General features: G+C 46.8%; 2 protein-coding genes across 7 annotated transcripts in view; one reads left to right on the forward strand and one right to left on the reverse strand.

The window, feature by feature from the left end:
* Positions 1-8,442, reverse strand: LOC103100036 (zinc finger protein 184-like). Its single transcript, XM_056821140.1, has 5 exons — positions 8,360-8,442; positions 7,714-7,800; positions 6,273-6,399; positions 5,681-5,779; positions 1-4,769 (listed from the first exon to the last, which is right to left on the reverse strand). Exons 3-5 carry the CDS (start codon positions 6,304-6,306, stop codon positions 4,210-4,212), a joined length of 693 nt encoding a protein of 230 aa, XP_056677118.1. The 5' UTR covers positions 6,307-6,399; positions 7,714-7,800; positions 8,360-8,442; the 3' UTR covers positions 1-4,209.
* The window catches only part of LOC130458141 (zinc finger protein 501-like), a 27,296-nt gene continuing 11,858 nt past the window's right edge, over positions 8,329-23,766 (forward strand). Inside the window, exons 1-3 of one of the 6 annotated variants that reach the window (XM_056821138.1) lie at positions 8,460-11,516; positions 12,334-12,452; positions 20,782-23,541. In XM_056821138.1, coding sequence (XP_056677116.1) covers positions 8,607-9,590 — 984 coding nt within the window. In that variant the 5' untranslated portion in view covers positions 8,460-8,606 and the 3' untranslated portion in view covers positions 9,591-11,516; positions 12,334-12,452; positions 20,782-23,541. Of the gene's footprint in view, positions 8,428-8,459; positions 11,517-11,564; positions 11,915-12,333; positions 12,453-20,781; positions 23,542-23,766 lie in introns of those variants that run through there. The other 5 variants (XM_056821134.1, XM_056821136.1, XM_056821133.1 and 2 more) reach the window with 5 other exon arrangements.

The following is a 23,766-nucleotide window of genomic DNA, read 5'->3' on the forward strand; positions in this document are numbered from 1 at the left end:
TGTGGTGTCATCAGGTCAGCCTGTCAGCTTCTCCTCAGATGGTCAGAGGTTCAAGAGTGACTCAGCTGAACTGCCTTTATTCAGGAAAGTAGGAATGGGGGTTGCGGCATGTCAATCAAACAGGTGTCATGGCAGTAATATTAGCATCATATTGGCCATCAACAACAAGATAAAGGAACAGATACCAACACAATGCTCCTTTGAAAGTCATTCTTCCTTCGGAGCACTGGCGCCCTCTCATTCAGATGCTGAGTACAGGTCTTTGACATTATACTGCAGATCACAGTAAAGGCTTGATTTCTAGGTTCAGGAAAATTTAATACCCAGTGAATTTAAGGATTCAGAAATCGATCTTATGAAATATTAGAAATATATCCATGTGTGGTCCATGAACACTTTGCTCCATAGAGTCAGCCATTGAATACGTCTTTAATATCTTCCTGATTCATGAAACCCTAACCCCTACTTAACCTTAAGTGGTGGGAGGTTTGCAACCCACAAACTGGGTGACAACTCAGAAACATGTGAATTCTATTCCTTCTACTGATACCTTCCCAATCCAAATTTGTTATTAAATTCATCTTGAGTTAAATAACCTGCAGTCAGATAAGAGGAGAACTATCATTTCAGGGGGACATAGAGGGAGCAGAGTCTAAGGTCAGCCATTCAACCATAAACAGTCCTTATTGGACCCCTGTTAGGCAACCTTGGGGGAGGGGAGCTTGTCACTCAGGAAGGTCCATGCTTATCTGCCCTGGGGTATCTTCAACATCAATCAATAGAGAAGACATCCCCTCAAGCTATCATAGTTGGCCCATTTTCTGGAATCCCATTTTTCTGAGAGCTTCTCAACAAGGGCTATTTCTCTCCTTTTACCTCACTAGTATCCATATTCTCTCTATCCCTTCAACTCCTCCATTCCCTGTTAAAAAAACATTCCTTATCCCCTGTATCTCTTCAATCCTCTACAATTCCTTTAACTACTACATAGGAGGAGAGGTAACACCTTTAGAGGTGAGAAGTCAATACCACAGACACTGCCCCTAGGCAGGGCTGCACAATTTGGAAATTGTGATTGGTCCCTGTGGGCCAGGAAACCACCAAAAAAGCCAGGAAATCCTTGGGCTGGAGCAGTCTCCTGAAGTTGAGTCTCCTGGAGATAGTCTTCAAGGGAACTTCATCCTAGATTGTGGCTCCTGGACTACTTTGTTGGGTGATTAAAAGGCAGACTCCCTTCCTAGAGACTAGCTTCCATCTTGGAGGAGGCCTTGTGGTTACTCACTACTGGCCCTCCTGGCTGAGGACTAGTATAGCTATTTTCTCTAACCTCTTTCACATTTCTCTACTTCATTGTTTCCCCTCTATTTTGGTAAATAAATTTCTGACTTAAGATTTCATAATTTCAGCGACCATATTATTTCATATAATTTAAGTCCAACCATTAAATTTAATGTTTACAACTGGGATATGAAGCCAAGATAAAATCACCAGCAGGACAAAATTTAGATAATATTGCTAAAGACTGTATGGGTGAAAGAAGTTACTTTATAAAAAAGGTTGGACTGAATTATTTGAGAATAAGGTCACCAGGAATTTTATTAATTCCAAAGAGATTTATTTACAAAATATAGAAAGAATGAAGTTAGGAAGTGAGAGAGAGGATAGGGTAAGATATCTAAGCCTAAGCACTATGTATTTTGCTCCTGGTCCCTGCCTCAACCCAAGCAGGGAGAGTTAGTCCTGAGGAACTGGGGATGTCTCTCTCAAGAGGTGGGTCACTCTTGAGGCTAGTCTCTTCAGAAAATCCAGGTAAGGATTCAGTTTTTTCACTCACCACATGTCAGTCCAAAAGAAAAGATTGAAGGACAGCCTCACCAGGAACAGGGTCTCGGGTCCACTTAGCGGAATCTTCTTCAACCTCTAACTCGAACTCAGAAGAAGTTGAAGTCCTCTCTGAGGATCTCAAGACCATTCTCCTCTCGAATCTCAGATGAATCTCTTCCACAGGAAGTTATAGCTCCCTTTAAAAGACACTTCCTTTTGTGTTACTTCCTGTGCCTTCCTCTAATTTTACATCTACCAATCACAGCTGAAGCTTTGCTTTAGGACAGCCCAGGGGCTGTCAGTTTGATTCTGATTTGTCACCTACTATTGCACACGTGGGTCTCAGACTTTCCCACTAAATGATTAAGTAGGATGTTTATAAGTTTTGGTGATTAAGTCTAAAAATGGGCAGATATCTCCACTCAACTTTAAGTAGGGTGTTTACACTTTTGGTGATTAAATCTAAAAGTGGGCAGGGGAGTTAATTTCATTTTCACAATCAGGGGAGAGTTAATCTTTATAAGACTTAGAATTTTCTACAAACATTAATCCGTTCTTCACAGTTAACAGAAAATTAAAACCTAAGGTAGCTTCATAAAATTTTGATCTGGTATTAAAAAATACTCCAACCAAAGCCAAAAGTAAATAGATATTTTTAAAATGGTACATATCTATAAAAGAGAATAATTTAAATAAACAATAGCAATTGAATAAACTACTCAAATGCCTAGATAGAAATATCATTAATGAAAGATTATACATTTTATGGAAAAAATCTAGAATGTGTCTGTACACCAAATGCAAATTGTAAACATTTCCAAATTTTTAGACAAAGCAGACTCAAAAACTATTTTAACAATGACTTTAGACCACCAAGACTCTGATTAATCTCCAGTTCACGTGTCATATGTATAATTACTTAAAAAAATAAAATTTTTTACTAACTAGTAATATATTGAGTATTACCAAAACACGTACTTTGTGCAAGCATGAGTCTACAAAAACTGAAAATACGTTTTATGATTTTTACTATGAACTAAAAGCTTAAGGTAAATTGGTTATGACAGTGTAAAAAAAAATGTTACCTATGACGATAATGTTGGTTCTCTTCCAAGTCACTAACAAAGCTGGGAAAATTATTCTTTTTAGAGTAAACAGAGACTAGGCAAACTGATCAGAAAAAAAAAAAAGAAATACCATTCTATTTCTATACCATACTGCATTTGAAAGGAACATCATCCATCCCAGAACTATCAGTTTTTTATAGAATTATATAACATGGGGGTTGAGGCTTTTCCCTTTATTTACACAGTAAATGAAGGGTTGTAGATCCACACCTAGTCATCAAGCCAGAAGCAACAGACATATGTGGTAGAGGACCCTTGTGAACAATGGAGCATGAAGAACACAAAGGACCACCCTGAGAGCCCAAGCCACAGAATCCATGACTTGGGGACAAGCCAAAAGAACAGTTCATGTCAGAACAATTCCTGGAGTTGGCAAGCCTCCTCAAGACTGATGAGTCTTAACTAAGCCACTTAATTAAGCCACATTTATCAGCTTACAGAAAACTGTCTAGATTCAATGAGATAAACCAAACCCTTTGTACCAAACCTGTACATCATTACCTTCCATTGTGAATGTGAAAAGCTTACCTAAGCTTGTTTCAGACTCTCCATATAATGGAAACCATAATCAATAAACTTTGCCTTGATTAGCTACCAGCTTATCTCTGGCCCTCCTTAACCCAAACCTATTTTCTCATCTCCCCCACCCCATACTGGGGTCCCTTCAATTATTTGGTAGAGCCAGTCTCTCTCATCTCTCCAGTGTGAATTGTCTGGTGTAGGGTCAGTCAGCTTCTCCAGAGAAAACCTTCCCCACAAATGTTACATTGAAAAGATTTCTTTCTAGTATGAATCCTATTATGCCTGGTAAGATCTGAGTTACTGTAAAAGGCCTTCCCACATTCACTGCATTTGAAAGGTCTCTCGCCAGTATGAATTCTACTGTGATTACTAAGATCATACTTCCCAGAGAATGCTGTCCCACATACACTGCATTCATGAAGTCTTAATCCTTCATGAGTTCTCCTCCTGTGTCCTGAAAGGTGAGAGCTTGACCGGAATGTCTTCCCACATTCATTGCATTCATATGGTTTCTCTCCAGTATGAGATCTCTGATGTAATGTTAGGCTTGTGCTCCTAGAAAAGGCTTTCCCACATTCACTGCATTTAAAAGGTTTCTCTCCAGTATGAATTCTGTAATGTCTTTTAAGATCCCCCTTTTGCTGGAAGGCCCTTCCACATTCACTGCATTTGTACCGTCTCTCTCTACTCTGACAACGAGAGTAAAGTTTAGCACGACCTGTCTTCCTCCATTTAGTTAACTCATTACACTCTTTCCCCCTATCAGTTGTCTGGTGTGGACCACATTCATTAATACGAGGGAATGAATTCTCCCTTTCATGAACTTTCTCTTCAGAAAGAATTCCACGTTTTTTATGGAGCCCAAATCATGGCCCAGCACTTTCTGACATTTTGTAACCTTATTACGACGTTTCTTCCTGGAATGGATTTGATCACTTTGTCCTTGGTTCAAATACATGGTGGAACGCCCTCTCTGGTTATCTCCTTTCTGGCCCTGCATAACTACAGATGCTCCCTGTTGTGGAAAAAGGCCTGGCTCTGGGCTAGAGGTCTGACTGTATTTATCATATGCAGAGCCTCCAGCCTCATTGGGAGGTTCTGCTTGGATTATTTTTATTCCTCTAGAAGGTTTCCCCTCCATGCTCTCCTTTTTCTTCAACCTGCCATCACACTCCCAGGCTTTCTCCATCTTGCAGATTCTTAGATCATCCTCCAAGGACTTTTCCTGGGATAAGACTTTCACAGAAATACTCATCTTGGGAGCCGACTCCTTGGTCTGCAGCCTCGATTCCCAACCTGAAAGAAAGAATATGAACAGAGCTTTTCCTTGGATGAATCAGCTTTTGTCTAGGCGTCATTTGACCCAATAATCAGGCTGCTACAAACACTGTCCTTGTATTCATGTAAATGGAAATCAGTTTACGTGTCTTCTAAAATTTCTTTGCATTCACCAAGCTTATCCTTTGATATGGGTCAATAATATTAAATTAGCTGAAGGTGGGAAAACTGATGCAGGGACCTCAGAATCATTACAGGTGGGGATGACTGCTGACTGCCCTACACCATGTATGAATGTAACCTGGAATATATGTGTCTATACATGTTTATGTATACTATTGTTATCCATTATAGACAAAGACATGGACACACAAGACTGCCTCAGAAGCAGTACATAGCAACAATTTAAGACACAAGGTAAGGATTTAAAAAGAAGAGCCCAAGGAAGGGCCGGGTCAGGAAAAGCTCTCAAGGCCAACAAGGAAGGGCTGTAAAAGGACACACAAACCTGGCAAAATCTTCACCTGAATTAGACCTCTGGAAGGAGTCATGAGAATATGATCAGGGGGTCTAAGTAAAAGAATTCATGTGTAGCTCTGACACTGAAGAATTCCATTTTGCTTTCCACAAAAGATTAAGACAACCCAGAGCTCCACCCACAGTGGAATTTCTTTCCCATACTATGAAGGTACCAGCAGAACCTGGTCATTTGTATCCATACCTTGAGGCAAAATCTTCAAAGTGGAGGGGGCAGGAAGGAATTCTATGTGGGGTCTGTGGCAGAGAGAGGAGTTCCTGGCCCAGAAGGTCACTGAGGGGATCACCCAGGAGCCCATTCTTGGTGGGCTGAGAGATGAATGACCAGCAGAGCTGTGTATGGGTTGTTGCGTCCTCACCAGGGTCAGGCACTCATCCACTCCCTCACTCACCTGGCCAGCAGCTTCTTAGGACACCACCAGTTGGAATCCAATGTGGTTCCCCTGACTCCAGCTCAGAGATCCTCACATCCTTGTTTGAATCAGCAAGGCCTAGTTATGGGAAAGGACAAAGAGATGAAGAGGGAGGATGATCTCCCAGGCCCTTAGGAACAAGCTAGTATAGAGCCTGGGTGCCATGGAGCTGCTTAGAGAAAACATCTCAAGGCTGCTCTGGTTTGTTTTCCTGGGAAGACACAGGACTGGAACAAGGAATGGAGGGGGGTTCTGAAAGACAAGGGTTCATTCGATCCATTCAATACTGAGGTATTGGGAGCTTGGCTGACTTCAAGTACTTCCCCTGAGCCTTGAGAAGGTCCCTGTGGCCTGAGGGAGCAGAGCTGGGCTGGGACCACGCAGTAAAGCCCTACATTGCTAGACAAACAAAACGAGAGCCTTTCAGCCTGGCTTTTGGCCTGGTTAGCATAAGAAGTGCTCAGGCCATTACAGGCCAGAGAATCCCAGCTGCACCCTGGACAGGGCCCAGGAGAAGGAAGCAGATCCCCTTCCATGGGCAGATCCCAAGGCCCAGAAGAGCCCTCCTCACCCAGGCAGACCAGGTTCCTGTAGTTCTCCAGCATCACCTCCCAGAACAGCTCCTTCTGGGGAGGGTCCAGGAGCCTCCACTCCTCCCAGGTGAAGTCCACGGCCACATCCTTGAATGTCACGGAGGCCTGAAACAACATATAAATGGGCTCAGCCCGGGACCACAGCCCAGAGGGCCCTGGGAGGGGAAGGGAAGTGGGCAGGAAGGACAAGGGCTGATTCGGACCCCAGCCTGGGCTCCCACCCTCAGGCTGGCCTGGATTCTGAGTCAGGACACACAGAACAGCCACTGATCAGTCAGCCAGCACTGAGGGAGAGTCTGTCCTGTGCCAGGCTCTGGGCCAAGCCCTGGGCATAAAAAGAAGGGCCAACACAGAGCCTGGCCTCAAGGAGCCCCCAGTCTAATGGGGAGACGCCATGCACATGACTGGTGACAGCCAAGGTCTGGCCAACACTTTTCTCACCACCCCCTCGGGAAGGCAAGTCCTCTCTTGTCCCTATTTACAGATGAGCAAACTGAGGCTCAGAAGGGTGGGGGGGGTTGTTCATGGTCACACAGACAGGGTCAGAGCTGGTCCCCTCCCTGACTCCAGGCCCGTCCACAGCCCTTCCCAGCAGGCCATGCTGCCTCCCACTCAACAGCTCAGCTTCTCCTTTGGACATCTCCCAAAGGCAGCAGAACCAGCAACAGGCACTTGTGAGGGGCCAAGCACATGCCAGGCACTGAGGAACAAGAGATGGGACAGGGGGTGATGGAGGGCCTCCACCAAGGCCTCAGGCTGCCTGGAAGAATACAGGAGGAGGAGGTGATGGAGGCCTGGCCATGGGGAGGCAGCCAGGCTGTGGAGGCCTGTGAAGGCCCAAAGGAGTCTCTGTTGGGCTGTCGAGAGAGCAGAACCCAGGCTGAGGGGGAAACAGGGTCAGGCGCCATTTTAGGACAATGGCTGGAGCCAGAGTGGGCTGGAGCAGCCATGGGGGATCCCGTCCTGCCTGGAAGTGTGTCCTCTGCATCTGCTCAGGAGCCCTTCTTGTCCGTGTCCTGCACTCGGGCCTGATTCTGGCCTTCAAGGCCTCGATGCCAGCTGACGGTGGGCTGTCCTAGCCTGGCCCTCGGTGGAGCCCAGAACCCAGAACCCGGCCTCGAGATCAGCTGCTCCTGCTTCCTGGACGTCCTCCTTCCTCTGGGCCTCGCCATTCTGGCTTCCCCAGCCTGGCCTGAAGCCTCCCAACTGGGCCTGGGCACGTGCTGGGCCCAAAAGAGACCCGACTTCTCGGCCCAGGAGAATGGGAGGGGGGGGGGGCGGAACCTGCCATCCACAGGGAAAATGCGGCCAACCAGGAAGGAGCTGCAGAGCGTCTACACCTGGGGCCTGAGCCTCCTTGTCAGGAGAGAGGAGTGTCTACACCTGGGGCCTGAGGCCAGGGGAGAGGCTGCTGCTTACATGGGGGTCTTGCAGGGCTCTAGCCCGGTGCCCTCTCCACACTCCTCCAGGCTCTCCATCACAGATCTGAGGGTTCCCAGAAGGCAGCTGGAAGGGAAAAGATATGGATGAGGGGGCTCAGCCCCTCCTTCCAGGAAGATCCCAGAACCACCCCCAATGGGGGTGGGGGAGCTCCTTTGCTCCCTGCTCTCAGGTCAGCCCCAGAAGCCCTGAAGCGCCCAGAGGGTGACCTTCTGGGTTCTGGGTGCCAGAGAGGCTCATGGGAAAGAGGAGCTGAACTGTGCTAGCGTCAGAGGCTCTTGTGCAGGGGGAGAAGCCCCAGAAATGTAGGGAGGCAGGGGAGGGGTCTGGAGGAAGGGGGAGTCCCTGGTGGTAGCCACATGAGAACAAGGATTTGGGGAGCGGGAAACAGAAGGAGGAAGGGAGAGGGAAGAGTGGGACAGGATGGGGCTTAGGGGAGGGGCAAGTGGGGGAACTGTGGTTCTCTGGGGGCAGGCAAGTGAGAGCAGCGACTTGGGGAGCGGGAGAGGGATGGAGCGAGGGAGAGAAGGAGGAAGTGAAGGGGAGGAGGGGTGGAAAGAATAGAGTTCGGGTGGGGGCGGGGCGGCTCCTTTCCAGAGCCCGCCCACAGGAACAGGGGCCTCACCTCCTTGGGGATAGGACAAACTGTGCAGGAGCCCAGCGCCACCGGAATCCGGGACGGGGAAAGCCAAGGTAAAGAACCCGGAAAAGCCTAGTTTAAAATCCTCAGAGCCCGCCCCCAAGCCAGCCCCGCCCCCTGCCCAGGCCACACCCCCAGATGGAGCCCGTTTAGCCACACCGACACGGGCCCCGCCCCAGGCGAGAGAATTTCCTCCCTCTTTCTCTGCTGTTCCTCCAGGCTGAGTGCTCCTATGCTGGGGTTTCTTACCCTGCCCCTCCCCCAGCCTCCACCGCGCCGTCTTCCGAGTGCTGTCTTCCGGCGCGCTGTCCCGGCCTCTGCCGGTGGGGAGGGTGCCAGAGAGGCTAATTGTACCCTGGTAGCCTCGACTCCTCCCGCTGTGGGCAAAGCGGGGCCCCCTCAGCCTCTTCCCAGGACCCGCCTTCTGGCCCCTGTTCCTTTCCGCGGCAGAATCCCCGTGACCCGACGGGGCTGTGCCGGCCTGGCTTCCTCTCGGGGGAGCTCGTCTTCCGGAAGCTCCCAGCCTGGCCCCGGGCCCCGAGGGAAGCCGAGGCCGCCCAGTCCCCCCGAGCTCCCAGGAGGGAGCTGGGAGAGCCGGCTCGCCAGAAGGACCCTCTCCGGGTTTCTGGGCTTCTCTTCTGGGACTGAGGCCTCTCCCAGCCCCTTTGCCGGCCCCCTGGGGCGCCCGTCCCCGCTTTCTCCGGTCCTCCTCCCTCAGGCGGGGGAGGAGAGCCTGAGCTCTTCGGTTCTGCGGGCATCCCCAGGCACGGGCTCCCCCCAGCCCCAGGGTGTCCCAGGCTCCGAGGCCTGTCCCGGGGCCTGCCTTGGTGGCTCTGTTTTTCTGGGGGCCGGGCCTGGGGGGCCTGCAGGAAAGAGCTCCTCCTGGGCTCTTGGGGGCTGGCAGGCCTCGGAGGGCCCCCAGAGGGTGCTGGACCCCCCCTGCTGCCTCCTCCGATGGGCCTCCCTTTCAGGCTCCCTCTCAGCTCAGCCTGGTCGGGCCCAAAGCCTGGAAGGAGAGTCTGGAGTCCAGGGAAGGGCCTGGGGGGCCCCCAACGCCCCCATCCCAGGGGAGGGCAGGCCATGCCCAGCCCAGGCCTGTGTATTCTCCCCTCCTGAGCCCCAGAGACAGCAGAGAGGAATTCAGAGCAGCAGCCCCAGGCCTGAGGCCAGCAAGGGAAGAATCCTCCAGGGAGAGAAGCCCTTCCAGGCCTTTTAGCCCCTCAGGGCCTGCTAGAGCTCAAGGCCTGGAGTCAGGGAGGCCTGAGATCTCCCCCTGCAGGACCCTGGTGCTTGCCTCAGTTTCCTCTCCTGTCCAGTGGGCTGCAGGAGGGGAGGGCAAAGCCTCCCAGCCTCTGCCCAGAAAGCCCCAAAGGAGGGGAGAAGCAGCCAGGCCTGAGCAGCCTGAGCCCAGCCGCCCTGAGACACACAGACACCCCCAGACTGTCCTCTGTCCATCAGGGCTCAGAGCCTGGGCTCAGGGGCTGCTGCTGCCTTCTGTGGCTTCCCAAAGGGCAGGAGGGGGTTCCTAGGCCTTCCCCAGCCATCTAAAGGGTCTCTGGGCCTTGTGGACTGGGGGAGGGGCTCAAGGAGACAAGTCCATGGGACAATCAGGGGGGGCTGATCCTCCAGGTCTGATGTTTTGGGTTTGGAGTCCAGGGCCCAAGGACAAAGGAATTTCCCTAATAATAGTTTGCCTGGGTTTCTGGGGCTGCCATGCCCCTGCCAAAGGAGACCCTCCTCAGCATCCCAGAGCCTCAGAAGACCCCGAGGAAGCATCTGCTTCCCCCCAGATCCTCTCTGGACCACCTTCCCCACAGCCCCTGGGCTCAGGCTCTTATTCTCTGGTTCTCACAATGGGGGAAACTGAGGTAAAGGCTGGGAAAGGTTCTTGGCCAGGCTTCCCCTGCTGGACAGTGTCTGAGGCCAGGTTTGAGTACAGATCTTGGGGGTTCCATGCCCGGAGGTCAGCCCCTGAGTCACCCCATTCCTCCACCTAGGGAGAGTTTTGGCCCCTCCTTTGGGGAGCCTCTGGGGTCTCCCCAAAGCAGGAGTAGCAGGATGATCAGAGAGATTCCTGAAGGAGGGGAACCTGTGGGAAGGGGTCTGGGTTGTCAGTTGCTGCCCTCTGCCTCAGTTTCCTTTTCTGTCAGTGTTTTAGGGTACTAAAGTTGAACCGCTGGGGTTCAGGAGGGATATCCTTTGCAAGAATGCAAGCGCCGAAACTTAGCTTAAAAACAAAAGGAGAAATTTATTAATTTAGAAAGTAATGTTGCGCATGGCCAGGAGGGTAGCAGGGTGGGCTGCCAGAGCGGGAGCCGTTCCTTGGGAGGACATCAGTTCTGGGGATTTGAGACTCTACAACAGTGTAGAAGGGCTGCCGAGTCATGGTGACCCCAGTGAGGTAAACACTCAGGGCTCTGCCTGGAGACATTGGGGTCGCCCTCACAGTGTAGGGGGCAGATGGATGTCTGAGACACAGTCTGACGGAGGCGAGGTGCAGCCTGGAGGTGCTTCTCTCTGCCCATCTCAAATCTAAAGGAGGGTCCAAGGAGGAGAGTCCTCTCAGGAGTTGTCAGATGCTCTGGGTTAGGAGTCACGAGGACAGAAGGGAGCCAAGGACTGCCCTGCTTACACTTCGCCTGAGTTTGGGGCTACGATGCCCATGCCATCAGAAGGGGGGATCCTAGCGCCCCCTCCGCAGGCCCTGGGGAGCAGAGACCCATGGGTTGATCAGCCAGTCAAGAGACACTTATTAGGCACCTGCTGTGTGCCAGGCTGCATCCTGAGGCAGATTCTGGGCTAAGAAAAAAGCAGCCGGCAGGGCAGGAAGACGAAATGAGGGTGGGAGAAAAGGGCTGCAGCCCCCAGGATGGGGCACAATACATATATATACCCCTCCCCCACCAGCCCTCTACACCCAGGCGCCCAGGTAGGACGACTCCATTTCCCAGAATGCCCCTGTCATGACATCATGCAAGCCCTAGCCCTCCTCAGTAGATGACTCCATTTCCCAGAATGCTGGTTCCCTGACTCCTCCCTATTTTTGGCTCCTCCCTGTGGCAGCCTCGGGGCATGCTGAGAACTTCATTTGAGTGGTCTCAGCTCCCGGAAGGTGTATCGCTGCTTCTTGGACCTTTGCTAGGTGAGAGGGGGAGGGGCGGGGCCGGGGCTCCCTGCTGTGGCAGTTAGGACTTTCTGGTCAGAAACTCCTGTGGCTGGGGAAGACCCCGGTGGACCAGGCCCTCATTTATGATCTGCGCATGTGCAACACGTGAGGCGGGGCTGAAGCCTGGAGCCTCAGTGTATATGCTCCTAGTGGGGGGAGGGGCTGTCTCAGTGTATATCCTTCGCTTTAAAGGCCCACAAAAAAGGAACAAACATGGAAGTCTGAGCGGCTCTGACTGGATCCGGGGCCATAGCGGGACTTTGTTCCTCCCGCAGGGGAGAGAAGGGGCAGCTGGCCCCAGAGCCAGGAACCAGCTGTGGGAGGGGGTGCATTCCCAGGATGGGGGAGATGCTAGTCCGGCTCCTGCCCCCGGGGTATGTCCTGGTCTTAACCCGCCAAGGGGAGAAGCAGCCAGTCTGAGCCTGGTCATGGTGCTTTAGGGGTGGGAGCTGCCCGTGCCTACATGCCACGGGAGGTGCCCTGGTCTTGGGCGCTGAAGAAATACCAGCCCGCTCTCTCCCTCCCTTACCTGATGCCCTTCTCTCCCCCTCCAGCCCCCCCATTCCCCAGTAACCCCTCCCCCCAGCAGGCTTCCCCAGTGCACCCTGTGCAGTTTCTGAATGGAATGAGGCCAGAGAAGGCGGCAGACCGGCCGGGGCTTCTTCCTGGCCAGTCTGAGGCCCTCTCCCAGCCGGAGGCTCCCTGTTGCCCCCTGTAGGGGAGAGTCTGCCCTGAGGCCAGGGAAGGGCCTGGGAGCCCCTCTGACCCTCCCCCTCTTTCTTTCCCCCCCAAGCGCACACAGAGGAAGTCTCTCCCCCTCAGGCTGCCACCCCCTGAAGGACCCCCGTGTGGCCCCGCAGAGAGCCCGCAGCCAGAGGAATGGCCCCCGGGACCCCGAGGCCCCCCTCCCAGGTGAGTGCAGCCCCTCCCCGGGCTAGGCTGGAATCCAGCAGAACTCAGAGCTGGGTCCCTGCCAGGCCTCCAGGGGCGCCCTCACTGCTTGCAGACAGGGCTGGAAGGTCAGCTGAGAAGGGCTCCAGCCAGGCTCCTCCTCCAGGCCAGAGGACCAGCCATGGGCTGCTTCCTGGGTCAGGCAGTGGGTCAGCCTTCGCCAGGCCTTTGGGCCTTATTAGACAGTAAGAAGAAGTGGGGGAGGGGCGAGCACTGCTGAGCACATCCAGCACCTTGTTCTGTCCTCACAGCAAAGGCAGCCTCCAGGGCAGGCCCTGAGCTTCTCCCCCACATGCCCTGCTGACAGCCCTTCCCCCCTGGCCACAGGAGGGCCTCAGTGGGAGGAGCTGGGGAATGGGGGGTGACAGACAGCATTGGGCTTCCCCAGCCCCAGGAGGAAAGAGCCTGGCAGGGCTGGCACCAGGATGGGCAGAGGGGTGCCAGGGGAGTGGGCTGGGCTGGCTGAGGAGAGCGGCCCCAGGGAGGAGAGCAGGCCCTGGTGGGAGCTGGGAAGGGAGTGAGGCAGGAGCCTGGCATGAAGGTGGCATCAAAGAGCACTTCTGGTTCCTGAAGGCCCGTCAGGGCCAGGGCGGCCATCTGACCCGGGAGACCCCTGGCTCTGCCCGGCCTGGTGGGATCCTGCAGTTCATCTGTGTTGTTCCCTCCATGGAAAATATTGTGAGGATCAGAGTCGTCTCTGAGCTGAAGATCCAAACTAGTTGTGATCAGAGGAAGCTGCAGGTGCCCCCAGCCCTCCTAGAGCCAAGATCCCCCCCAGACGTGGGGCAGGAGTTTCCTGGGTGTCTGACAGACCTTTAGCAGAGTCATTACCAGGCTGGAAGGCACTGAGGACGCAGCAAACAGGCATTGGGGTTTGGTCAGAGGGTTGGAACCTTTGATCCCACGGCCTGAGTTCAGCAGGAGGTTAAGAGAAGAAAATGGACTGAATCCTCCAGAGCTCTCTGACTCCCGAGGCCACAGGAGGCTCTCTGGGCCACAGTCCTCGGGGAGCCCGGAGTTGGCATGAATCTTGCCAGGCTCAAAGGGCCCCTGGACGGGCCGAGCTTGTTTCCTGGATCTCCTCAGGCCAGTGAGTCCCCCGCCATTCCCAGGGAGCCCGGCTCCTCCTGCAGGGCCTTCCGCTTCCTCAGATGAGGACACACACCTGAGCTCTGATTCCTTCCACAGAAGTCTTTGATGTCCTGAATTGTTGAATATTCTGATACCCCAAACTCCATCTCTTCCAGTACTACGGCCCATGTTCTACTATCATAATGGATGTCTATGGCACAGTTAGTGGCCTACCTGGGCCTCACTCTCCCTAAAATGGCCCTCACGGTGACTTCTCTAAAGGATCCTACGTGATCACGTGGTTCATGATCAGTGATATGGAGGCGATGAATGATTCCCCCTTGACCAGCCTGTTGAGAAGACCTTCAGAAGAGCCTCAATGAGAATTTCCTTACCCAGCAGTATGAAATAGGTGCAATCCAGGACAGGCATTCTCTTATCAGGATCCAGAACACAAATACACAATCAATAATGATGTCAGATTATGTTACTTTGGAGTCAAATCCATGTGACCGAGAAAATGTGGTTTTCAAGACTTTGAATTGCCAAAACTGTAAAGATAATTTTTAGTGTCTTGAGTTAAATCAAAAATAAATGGTCGTCATGGGAAAAATTCCCAAATATGAAATACCCAAGTCAGCTGGGTTTCATGGAGATTTTAATTAATACAAATGAAGGAATTAAGGGAAGGGAGAGAGACAGAGTAAGAGGAAATAGTAGGAAAGGGCCTAGGACATTGGCCTAGGCCTTTCTCTTTTAAGAGAGACTAGTCAGTCTTTTATCAACTCACCACAAGATTTGTCCCAAGTAAAACTCCAGTCCTTCACTGAAACCCTCAACTTCTGAACTCCTGACCTACAAATCAGCTTCCAAAGCTGAACTAAGTTCAGAGGCCTCAAGCTCCTTCCTTTTAAAGAAAATTTTCTCTTGTGTCAAGTCCCCTAAATTTTCACATCTACCAATCACAGTAGACGCTTTTCCTAGGACTGCCCATTCTTAGTTTTCACCACTATTTAGTTCTTACCTTCTCTGGGTAGATTATATTTTCTGAGTACTTCACACCTCTTTGCTAAGCTTGCCCTTTGTAAATTGCTTGACCTTTTAATGATTAATTTGACTTTCATAGGTACTTAGCACCCTTTTGTATTAGATCTAAAAATAGACCTAGCTTCAGGTTTTGACCTCACGATAAGTATGAGTTAGGGACTTTTTCATTGTTCCATCAGGAGTTTACAACTTTTATCTTCCCCTAAGGCACTGTCTAAGTATGGGTGGAAGTAATGTTAAAGTTCCCAATGCATTCCTGATCAAGTACCTCCATTGTTTAAAGTGGGGAATAGCCTTAACCAACTGTTCCAAGGTAGAGTCTGAGAAAGTTTAAGATTCACAATCCCCCCTGATGATCATTTGGAGATTGGTCTCCCCATTGATCATTTAACATCATCATCTTGTAGTTCTAAACACACTTCTAACTACAGATGTATGCAATATTCAGTTTTCTTAAGAGGAAATTACAGTAGTGAGGGAGGAATAGAAAAGAAAGCAAGCAAGCAAAACCAATGTTTTGCTAGGCACATTGACAGAAGGCCAAATGAGGGGCAGTCCTTTTTGGCATAAATGTGTACATTTACAATAAATGTTCAATCAAACTTCAGTTCAATCAACCATATCCAAAGTTCATTCTTGATCTTCTTGCTGTTGTGTAGGTTTTCTGGCATCTTTCTGCAACAGTTCATTCATTCTCTGAATTCAGGAGTTAACAAGCTTCTTCCTTGAATATCTTTTCTCGAACAAAATCAAAATCTTGGATTTTTATAAAAATACAATCTCAAACAAAAAAATAAAAAATTTTGCATTTTAAATTAAAATACAATCCCCCCTGAAGTAGGTGTTAAAAGACATCCAGTTTAGCTCAGGATGCAATGTTCAGTTATGGGGGTGTATGAGTCAATTATCAAAAGAAGAGAAAAACAACAAAAAATATAAGGAAAAAAATTCAAAATAGGCCTTTGTATAGGTCCAATTTAAAGTAATTTGTATCCCACAAGTCTGTAGGACAGAATGCAGTAATATTTCACTTATCCATTTGCAGCCAAGACTACAGGAAGTTGCCATAATATAAGAAGGAAAAAGAACTAGAATTCTATTTTGATAGGGAAGTGTCATTCCCTTCTCTTCTATTAAAGGTGTGTTTTGATTCATGGCTGGATATAATGATTGAGCTGCCTTTGGCTGATCCTCAAGTGTTTTGTAGAGAGTCTTATTCTTCTTTTTAAAAAATTTTTCAACCTTTAAAGCATTGAATGTGACTTCAGGGCCCCATTTATCAATAACATGTCCCACAGGCTCTGTAATCCAGGACGTTCCTAGTTGAATACGTTTCTCTGGAATGGTGGGTTATTGACTTTGTGACAAGGAAATCACTTTAAAAGACTGATATATATTAATTTAAGGTCGCCAAGGAATTCAGCTATGTAATTCCTAAATGAAAACTCAAGTCAGCCGTCAACCTTTTATAGAGTTTAATTACAAACAGGAGGAAGAAAGGAATTAGAGAGAGAGAGAGAGAGAGAAAGGGGAGAAAAGGGAATAGGGCTTAAATACCCCTTCTGTTTAGGCTGGGCCAAAAGGCCCAAGCCCTTAGATAGCTGGGGCAAAGAAAGGAGATCAGTCCCTATTACTCACATGACCAAAATGGAGAAACAGTCTCAGAGGCCTCCACCTCCAGCTTCCTTCAGAGCAAGCTTCTCAGAGCACCTCTCCAACCACTCAGAGCCAAAACTCTCCAACCAACCCCCTCAGTCCTCAGACCCCTCTATCTTTAAGGAAACCATCCAAGTTCCCTCCCCTCAGTTCTCACATCTACCAATCACTGTCCATCATTTTCCCTGTGCCAATGGTGGCTCTAGCTTAACCCAGGACCGCCCAGAGGTCTGTGGCTTTGCACATGTCTGTTGGAGGTCATATTCTCAAATAATTAAATCTTGATCTTTTGCTACAGCCCTTCCTAAATCCTGTTACCCTGAGTAGGGTAGAGATTGGAATAATTAAATTTTGATCTATGCTGCAGCCCTTCCTAAATCCTGTTACCCTGAGTAGGGTGGAGATTGCAATTTCCAAGACTTGGTTCTGTCATTCCAAGTATCTCCATTGTATCAATTCTAAAATCAATCATGACTCAAAGAAATTCCTGTTCTATGCTTAAGCATAGGTCAAAGTCCTTTCCATTGTTCAGCAAAAGGTTTCTGTCCTAAAGTAATCTTAAGAAGGGAGGAGGAGGAACCTCCCATGCCAATGGGGTTCACATTCCAATAGCCAAGACCCACTATCAATAGGGAATTTTTCAAGTATGAAATTTCCCAATGGTGAAATTTCCAACATTTATAAGTCTAAGAAATTTTAAGGTTTACAACTTCATGACCAAGGACTCATCATACAACTGTAAGTGAACTCAAGACTCAAAATATTAGTAGTGACAGCCCCAAAACTGTTACCTCAAATGGCAAATCTTGCCAATCACAGGCTAGAGCAATTTTCCAGGATTCACACACAGACAATGTATGTCATTCCATAAGTTTTATTTAATTTTTTTTAATTTAGAATTCATCCTGGTATAAGGATCAGTTGTTAGAAATCATGGCTCTGAAAACTCTTTCTGGTTTCCTTGTTATTTCATTGAAAAACTAGTGTATGCCTTTAATACACTGAAACTCTTTAATCAATTCCTTAAAATGCTTGATTGTTAGAACTTGTCAACTTTTGCTAGCAAATTGTGACATACTAAGACTAGGCAATTTTATAAACTTAAGCCTTCCCAGGCATTACAAAAGGTTTTATGATCTAAGATTGAATTTTCATTCGTGGAATTTTGATTTTACATTCTCAAGAGTTTCTTAAGATCCTGCTTTTTAATAAGTTGACTCATAATTACCAGTTACCATCCCTACTTGTACTGATTCTGTGATTATATTTTACATTTCGGATCATCTTTCTTGGGTCAGTACTATGTTCAAATTTCTGTTTTGATGCAGTTGAGGAATAATTTTTTCTGTTAATTATCTTAGGAAGTGTTATATAGTCACTTTAACTATTGTGCATTTTCTATACACTTGACCATAGTTACACATCACACTCCTATTTACTCTTATTTTAAACATCAATCTGATGATGACAAAAGTAGAGAAAAATAATGGGAGTCTGATCCAAAAAGAGATTTAAGTGATGGTTTCTTCATATGATAGAATTAGTAACATGAATGAAATACCTGTGTAAAGATTAAAATTCGGGGAGACTGAGGCAGGTAGAAATTGGTTTCTCTCTGCAAGGAGTATTATATTTTTAGAGGTTTATTAAAGGCTAAGGATTGAGAATATACAAGTAAGAAAAGGCCAGGTGTCAGGTGGTAAAATTTCACTCACGTCATGAGACGAGTCTGTTTGCCAGCAGAGACAGGAAGTAAAGAGAGCCTGCCGTGGGTGGAGACCCTCTAAATAATCCTTTTGCTCTTGGCCCATTTGAGAATTCAGTGAGATTAGAGGGCATTCTGGGAGCTAGCAAGGACTCCTGGGGAATGGAGTCCAGAGTTCAAATCTCAATTTTACACCTGTTAGAGAAGAGATTAAATCTATGCCTTTGAAGGTTGAAGAAATAAATAAAAGTAGATGAAAGGTAAAATATTTGAAATTTCTTCCAATACAAAAATATTATCTTTTTGATGTAGTGTGTTCATACCTACCCAAAGAAGTCTCTTGTTTAGTATTGTGCGGGATGCTTTTATTGTTGACATTTAGTTGAATGAATTAAAAGACAGAAATTGATAGACTTAATATCTTCAAAGAATCTGTTAACCCCGGCCTTTTAGAAAAGGGTTTTCAATTCTTAAACATATCTTGATTGGTTTCCCTCTTGGTGAATTAAAATAATTCTTGACCCATGTTTTAACTTTTAAAATAATTTTCTAAGTTTTCTAAACTAAATCATTTTATTAAATTTACTAATTTAGTAATTTTAGTAAAATATCCAGTCTGTTGATAAGAGATGTGGTAGGGTTTTCAAGTTAGAAAACATTTAAACCCTGTTTGATTTGTACAATGGTCTTAAGTAATGTCTGACATCCATTGGATAAAGCAACATGCTCAGATACAGTGTTGAAATGGCTCCGGCTTTTTTAAAGCCTGGAACCTTTGGGGTTATTGATTAGGAATTCTAGTGATAGTTTGGGTGGCTTCCAGACTATTTGGAATGATGGGGGGGGGGGACCAGGAATGTTGGATCTAAATAGGAAAGAGATAATTCAGGTGCAGTTTAGTGAGGGATTTTAATCCAAATTCCAAGGGAGGACTAAACTGTTTAGAGAGTCATTTTAAGTATATAGATATGAGAGGAGTGAAGAAAGTTTTTTAAAAGTTATATAGCCCATTTCCATTAATTGAGTAAACAGAGCAGGTGATTGTAAAAGGTGTGAATATTTTACTATTAATAAGATCAAACAATTCTTCTTGTGTTTTGAAGCTATGAAGAGCATCAATATTTTATGTTTGAGGTCAGTACCAAATTAGGTAGGTCAAATTATATCCAATTAATTAATGAGTTAAAATAATTTGTACCAAAAAAAATTTAGAAGTAGAACCCCTCAAAAGAATCATTTAAGAAGTATAATTTTATACTTAATACTTACCAAGTCTATGATCATCAATGACATGACATTATTGAAACTTGTATAATAATAGCAATACAGGCAGCATCTGTATCCCTATAAAATCTGATGGACAGTTTGCAAATACATAGTCCTGATTTCATATTTAGAATCAGGATGTCAAATCTGGCTCCAGGCACTTCCCAGCTGTGTGACCCTGGGCAAGTCACTTAACCTCCATTGCCTAGCCCTTACCACTCTTCTGCCTTGGAACCAATACACAGGTAAGGATTAAAAAAAAAAAGAATCTGGAAATGTATTAAGTTTAGCACAATTAAGATTTAAGATACTACTCCAAAAGAACAAACACACATTGTAATTTTGAAATAAACACCACTTAGAAATTGAGAAATTAAGCATTTCTGTCCTTGCCATCTGATTAGTTTCAATTTAGTTTTATATAAATATTTTCCTTGTTTCTGGTCTTTTTAATGTGGCCAGCAGATATTTTTATTATTTTTATTAATTGTTAATAGCCAAAACAGCTAATCAGACCAGGAAGATGCTAAGAGTAATGAATAAGACAGATATACTCAACCATGCTGGTACCAAGCACAAAAACTACAGTAAATGAGCGCATTCCCTTCATTCGCTCTCATTGGTTAAGCCGGCACCACCACTGCGATTCCTGTCTCTTAAGCTCCTCTTCAGGACACAGAACAAAAGCAGCAGCTTTTCACCAAAACGGTTCTTCTGGACAAAATCGCTGGACTTGATCATCTGCTGCAGTCTTCTCTCCGTTCTTTTTTGTGGGGAGCCGTTTACAGGACTGTTTCTTTCATTTAGACTGAAAAGCTGAATATGGGCTCTGGCTTTTGGCAGGTAGAAGAACTTGAAATAGATAATGGAGCTTTGTGGTTTTAGCCCATGTGGGAGGACATTTCAAGGAATTCAGCCCCGGATTTTAACGCTTAATCACTTTAAGTGAAGTATTTGACCAAAACAGTTGTTTCATGGCTTGGGAATTTATGACAGGCTTCACAGCTCAGTAGCAGAAATTCCTGAAGGTTTCTTTCCTGTTCCTTAAGAGAATTATTAGGAAATTTATATACACTATATTTCTAACTACTGGATCATAAAGCTAGCTCATCTTTTAAAAATGTTTGTAAGTATTTATAAATATATATACCTATATATGTAGCCTGTGGTTAAGATAATTTAATTTCCATATTATCAAAATCGAAGTCCTTAACTGGGTTGTTTTTTTAAACCTTTACCTTCCGTCTTGGAATCAATATTGTATATTTGTTCCAAGGCAGAAGAGTGGTAAGGGCTAGGCAATGGGGGCCAAGTGACTTGTCCAGGGTCACACAGCTGGGAAGTGCCTAAGGCCAGATTTGAACCCAGGACCTCCCATCTCTAGGCTTGGCTCTCAATCCACTGAGCTACCCAGCTGCTCCCTGAGTTTTTTCTTAAGAAAGGTGAATCCTTTGGACTAGCTAGTTTATGTAAGAATAATGTGAAATTTACAGACTTCTTTTGAGGCAACTTTATCAAATGAACAACTTTAATCTTCCCTCAAAGGCAAATGATTTCCAGCTCATGAAAACAAACACTTGACACACTTGGAGAAGGTCCTGCAGAAGTTTTCTCCTCTGAGAAGGAATAGAAAGCACCCGGGCACAGCCAGAGACCACCCAACTCTGGTGGGGGCACAAGACCAGCCCTGTGGGCCTCTCTCTGTGACTGTGCTCTTGGCTCACTAGAAATTGTAAAGAAAAGGACAGGAACCACACTACACCCTGACAAGACCAGACCACACAAAATAGCCCACGAGAAACATCACCCTCCTGAGATGGGGCACAGCTCAGCTCAACGTGGGTCTTTAATGGGGAGTCCGAAAACAAAGAGCCCTAAAAGAAAAGCTGCTGAGCATCTCCAGAACTTCTTCCTGAGGGATCTCAGAATCCTGAATCCTTCCCTTAATCTCCTCACATTGACAAACTACAAAGAAATGTCCCGGCCATAATTCCGAGCTGAAGATCCAAACCTAATTGTGGTCAGTGACAGCTGGAGATGTCACTCCACCCAGCAAAGGTCCCATAGAGGCGTCCAGCACTGTGTTCTGTGGGTTTCTGACAGATAAGCAGCAGAAGGTACGGAGGATGTTAAGGAACACGCAGTGTGTTTGGTAACAAAGGTTTGGAGCCTTTGACTCAAAGTCCCAACTTCAGAGGAGAGAATTTCCCGAATCCTCCAGAACTTTCCTACCACTTGGGTCACAGGAACCTTTCTGGGCCACAATGGTTTGGGCAGCTTCTAGTTGGCCTCAATCTTCAAAGGATCCAACAGGACCTGAACATGCCCAGTTTGCTTTCCTGGGATCTCCTCAGGGCAGCTGTAGACTCCCCAGTCCCAGTGAGCCCAGCTGCTCTGCTTGGCTCTCAGCTTCCCTAGATAACTGCCCAGACCTAAAGCTTTTATTCTTCCCACAGAAAGTCTTCAGTATCATTCATTGCTGTAATACGCTGATGACCCACCAAACTGCATCCCTCCCGATACTGTGGCCGGCATTCTATTATACTTGATATCTTGTACACGATTAATGGAATAACCGGGTCTAACTCTTTAACTGTCCCTGCAGTTACTTATCTAAAGGATTCTGGGTGATCCCTTGTTTCCGGATCGATCGTATAAAGGCCATAAAACAATTTTCCCTTCAATATGTATGAAATAAATTGTAGGAAGTCAAACAAAAGGTGGGTCAAAAAAGGTTTCTTGCAGCAGATGAGATTATCATCCAGACCTGAAGGAATCCAGCACTGAGGAGGCAGAGACTAGTGTGGACAGTAGTGAAAGTTGGGGAGGAGGGAGAGGAGTCCCGGAACTAGGTCAGGAGATGGAGAGTCTCCTGTGAGGAACTAGAAAGAGCCCAGTGTTGCTCCGGTACTAAAAGAGTATGGGAGGGACTAAGGGGAGAGGGAAGGAGAGTGAGGGGGAAGTTCTTAGGGTGACCAACCTTGTAGGTGGCTGCCCAGGTGGAATATCAAGCCCTGAGGTGGTTTAGATGCTTAGGAACTGGTGGCAGTGGCATTCCAAATAATTGAGGGCAAGTCTCAGCGTGGAAAGACAAGCAGGGTCCTGAGGTCCTCTCCTTGGGTGCCACTTGAGGACATCATTGATCTTAGGACTTCAGAGGCAGGGCATTTAAAGCAGTGAGGCCTACCAGGAACCACCCAGAGTAGATGAGTTCCAAACAAAGCTGCCTTCTTTCCTTAGAACAAGTCTCGCTGCATTCTTCCCTTTGAGCCCAGATTTCTCTGCTTTCCTTTGGGCCGGAATTCTTTCTGCCTTCTGGTACTAAGTATATCTGAATGAGAACTTTTTGCTGTCCCTGCTAGAGGTGGTGGCTGCCCTTTCTCTCTGGACCTCATCCTTCCTCTCTGAATGTCCTTTAGCTGTATCAAAAGCAATTCTTCCTGCAAGTTCTGGCTGCAGAGACTGCTTTCTGCCCCTGCTACAGTTGTGGGAGAGGGAATACTGGTGCTGGCCCAAAGAACTGTAGCTCAGACGTGTTCCTCCCAAGACATGATGGTGTCCATTGAAGGATATGCTGTATAGTGTCACCTTGGGGATGGAGAAAGTCATTATAGTGGAGTAGAATAGCCCTGTGTGGTGAAGAAGACAATGGAATGGTCCTTCTAGAGTTTCTAGTTTTTAGATTGTATTCAGGATCTGAGGAACTGTGTTTTCATATGCTTGGAAATTCAGACTTTCCTCAGACTATTTTTCCCCTGGATATCTCAGGGGCTTTCCAGGCTGAACAATAGGGAATGGGTCAGGAAGGGGTGAATTAGAAGAGTATCCAATACCAAGTATAAAATATATAAGAGAGAGAGAGAGAGAGAGAGAGAAACAACCTGTGCTGGAGGAGAGAACTACCATATTTTTTTTTTCTTATAGGCCATTTACCCCTAGTCTATTCCATTGATCCACTCTTCTATCCAGTATCATATTTTAATGATTACTGCTTTATTGTACAGTTTAAGATCTGGTACTGCTAGGCCACCATTGTTCACTTTTTTTTTCATTAATTTCTTTGATATTCTTGATCTTTTGTTTTTCCAGGTGAACTTTGTTATAATTTTTTCTAATTCTATAAAAACATTTTTGGGGTAGTTTGATAGGTACAGCACTGAATAAGTAAATTAATTTAGGTAAGATTGTTATTTTTATTATATTAATTTGCCCTACCCATTTTTCTTTCTTTTAGATTTTGTAGTGTCAACTGACCAATTAATAAATTATTTAAAATGAAAAAATTGTGCCTCTTGAGAATTCCAATCATTACACTGTCGTTATCTTTCTTTTGAATTAATTTAATCGCCAAAATTTTATATTTTAAAAAGATGGAACATCCCTTCTTTTCCTCATCATACTCATTCTTCTTTCCATGTAACTAAATATAAAATGACTAAATATGTTCCATTCACCCATTCCGTTCATCATAAAGCAAAGATAGAATGTTTTGGCTATGGCACATCATACCCAGTGGTTCACCAAACTCAA

The sequence above is a fragment of the Monodelphis domestica genome, chromosome 3 (assembly GCF_027887165.1).
Source record: "Monodelphis domestica isolate mMonDom1 chromosome 3, mMonDom1.pri, whole genome shotgun sequence".
NCBI lineage: Eukaryota > Metazoa > Chordata > Mammalia > Didelphimorphia > Didelphidae > Monodelphis > Monodelphis domestica.

Bases quoted from the DNA above. Each gene is read 5' to 3' on its own strand.
- LOC103100036 (XM_056821140.1), bottom strand. From the start codon at position 6,306: ATGCTGGAGAACTACAGGAACCTGGTCTGCCTGG. The intron at 5,780-6,272 runs GTGAGGAGGGCT...TCCCATAACTAG, and splicing joins CAGGAACCTGGTCTGCCTGG to GCCTTGCTGATTCAAACAAG. The intron at 4,770-5,680 runs GTGAGTGAGGGA...TCTTTCTTTCAG, and splicing joins CCTAAGAAGCTGCTGGCCAG to GTTGGGAATCGAGGCTGCAG.